Here is a 1,301-nt window from a genome sequence, read left to right on the forward strand (position 1 = left end):
CTGATTATCACTGCAATGTATGCCAATCCTTTATCTAGAATGCAGTGCCTGACACTTGCAGATTGCAGACTAACCGTAACTCAATAAGCTGAGAATTTAGCCATAAACACTAAAAATTATTGTTCACATGCATAAAAAATTATTATTGTCTTTGGTAGTATCAGAGACAACAATCTATCATAATAATCTTAAAACGATTACTCTAGTTTATTTTATACATACTCCAGGAAATTAATTACAGAAAGATATCCAAATATGTTAAAATGGAGTGAGACAGTGTTCTAAAAAAATCCAACCAGTTTAAAAATTTAAACTGCTTTGAAGAAAAAAGAACTTTTCAAACCAAAAACAAAATTAAACCACAACATAGCCAGTACGTAAGATAGACACGAAGTTATTTAGCCCAGAGTGTTGACGAAGCACTGTTTTTGTACTTACCTACAACTTGACGCGTACTCCAAGTGGAAATAATTGAAGTAAATGACTAGCTCCTTGTCGCATGCAATAGCAACACGATAAACACAATCTATGTTGTTAGGATAGTAGCTAGGATATCCAGGACTTCGAAGAGTGTTGTTTACGACAGAACTGCAAACTGACAAAAAGAATGAATAGATAAATAAATAAATAAGAACAAAATAAGAACAAAAAGTAGAAGAACTCCTGGGTTAAAGCAAACCTTGATACGATCAACCTGCTTCCGGTGTTCGTTTACTTGTAAAGTCTTTATTTATTTATTAGCTAATTTTATTCAGGGTTTTTGTATTATTTTTCCAGCAAAATTTGTGGAAATTGAAACAGTGACAACGTAGTTTTCTTTGAAACCAAAAAAGACGAGATATGAGTACTCTGGGGAGCCAGGCTGGCACAATGGTGAGAGCACTCGCCTCGGTCCAATGTGTCCAGAGGTAGATTCCCAGAGTCAGCATCACATGTGGGTTTTGAAGGTTGGTTCTCTACTATGCTCCAAGACGTTTTTCTCAGTGTACTTCCCTTTTAATTTACCCCCTCCTAATGAACCAATGTTTGATTTCAGTCGATTTGAGTTTGGTTTAATAACTGTAATTAGAAGGCGAAGAGCAACCTGGTGGATGTACTACTAATAAAGCCATTATCGTGCAGTTTATTGAAACTTCAGAATGCATACCAAAAATACCGCATAGGGAGTAAAACTGTGGTCAATGGGGCCTAATTATATGTCTATTAACAGATAAATAATGAATTATAGTACATTAAACTACCAATAAAGAACTACGAACTAGTTAAAACTAACTAAGAATAACCCTAAAAATACTTAACTC

At 34.6% G+C, this 1,301-nt stretch overlaps 1 protein-coding gene across 1 annotated transcript in view; it reads right to left on the reverse strand.

Annotated features, from left to right (window-relative positions):
• Positions 1–395: 395 nt before the first annotated feature.
• LOC137979251 (cubilin-like) overlaps positions 396–1,301 on the reverse strand; it is a 79,854-nt gene continuing 78,948 nt past the window's right edge. The window contains exon 23 of the mRNA XM_068826463.1: positions 396–595. Coding sequence (XP_068682564.1) covers positions 435–595 — 161 coding nt within the window. The 3' untranslated portion in view covers positions 396–434. The remainder of the gene's footprint in view (positions 596–1,301) is intronic.

The sequence above is a fragment of the Montipora foliosa genome, chromosome 12 (genome assembly GCF_036669935.1).
Source record: "Montipora foliosa isolate CH-2021 chromosome 12, ASM3666993v2, whole genome shotgun sequence".
NCBI lineage: Eukaryota > Metazoa > Cnidaria > Anthozoa > Scleractinia > Acroporidae > Montipora > Montipora foliosa.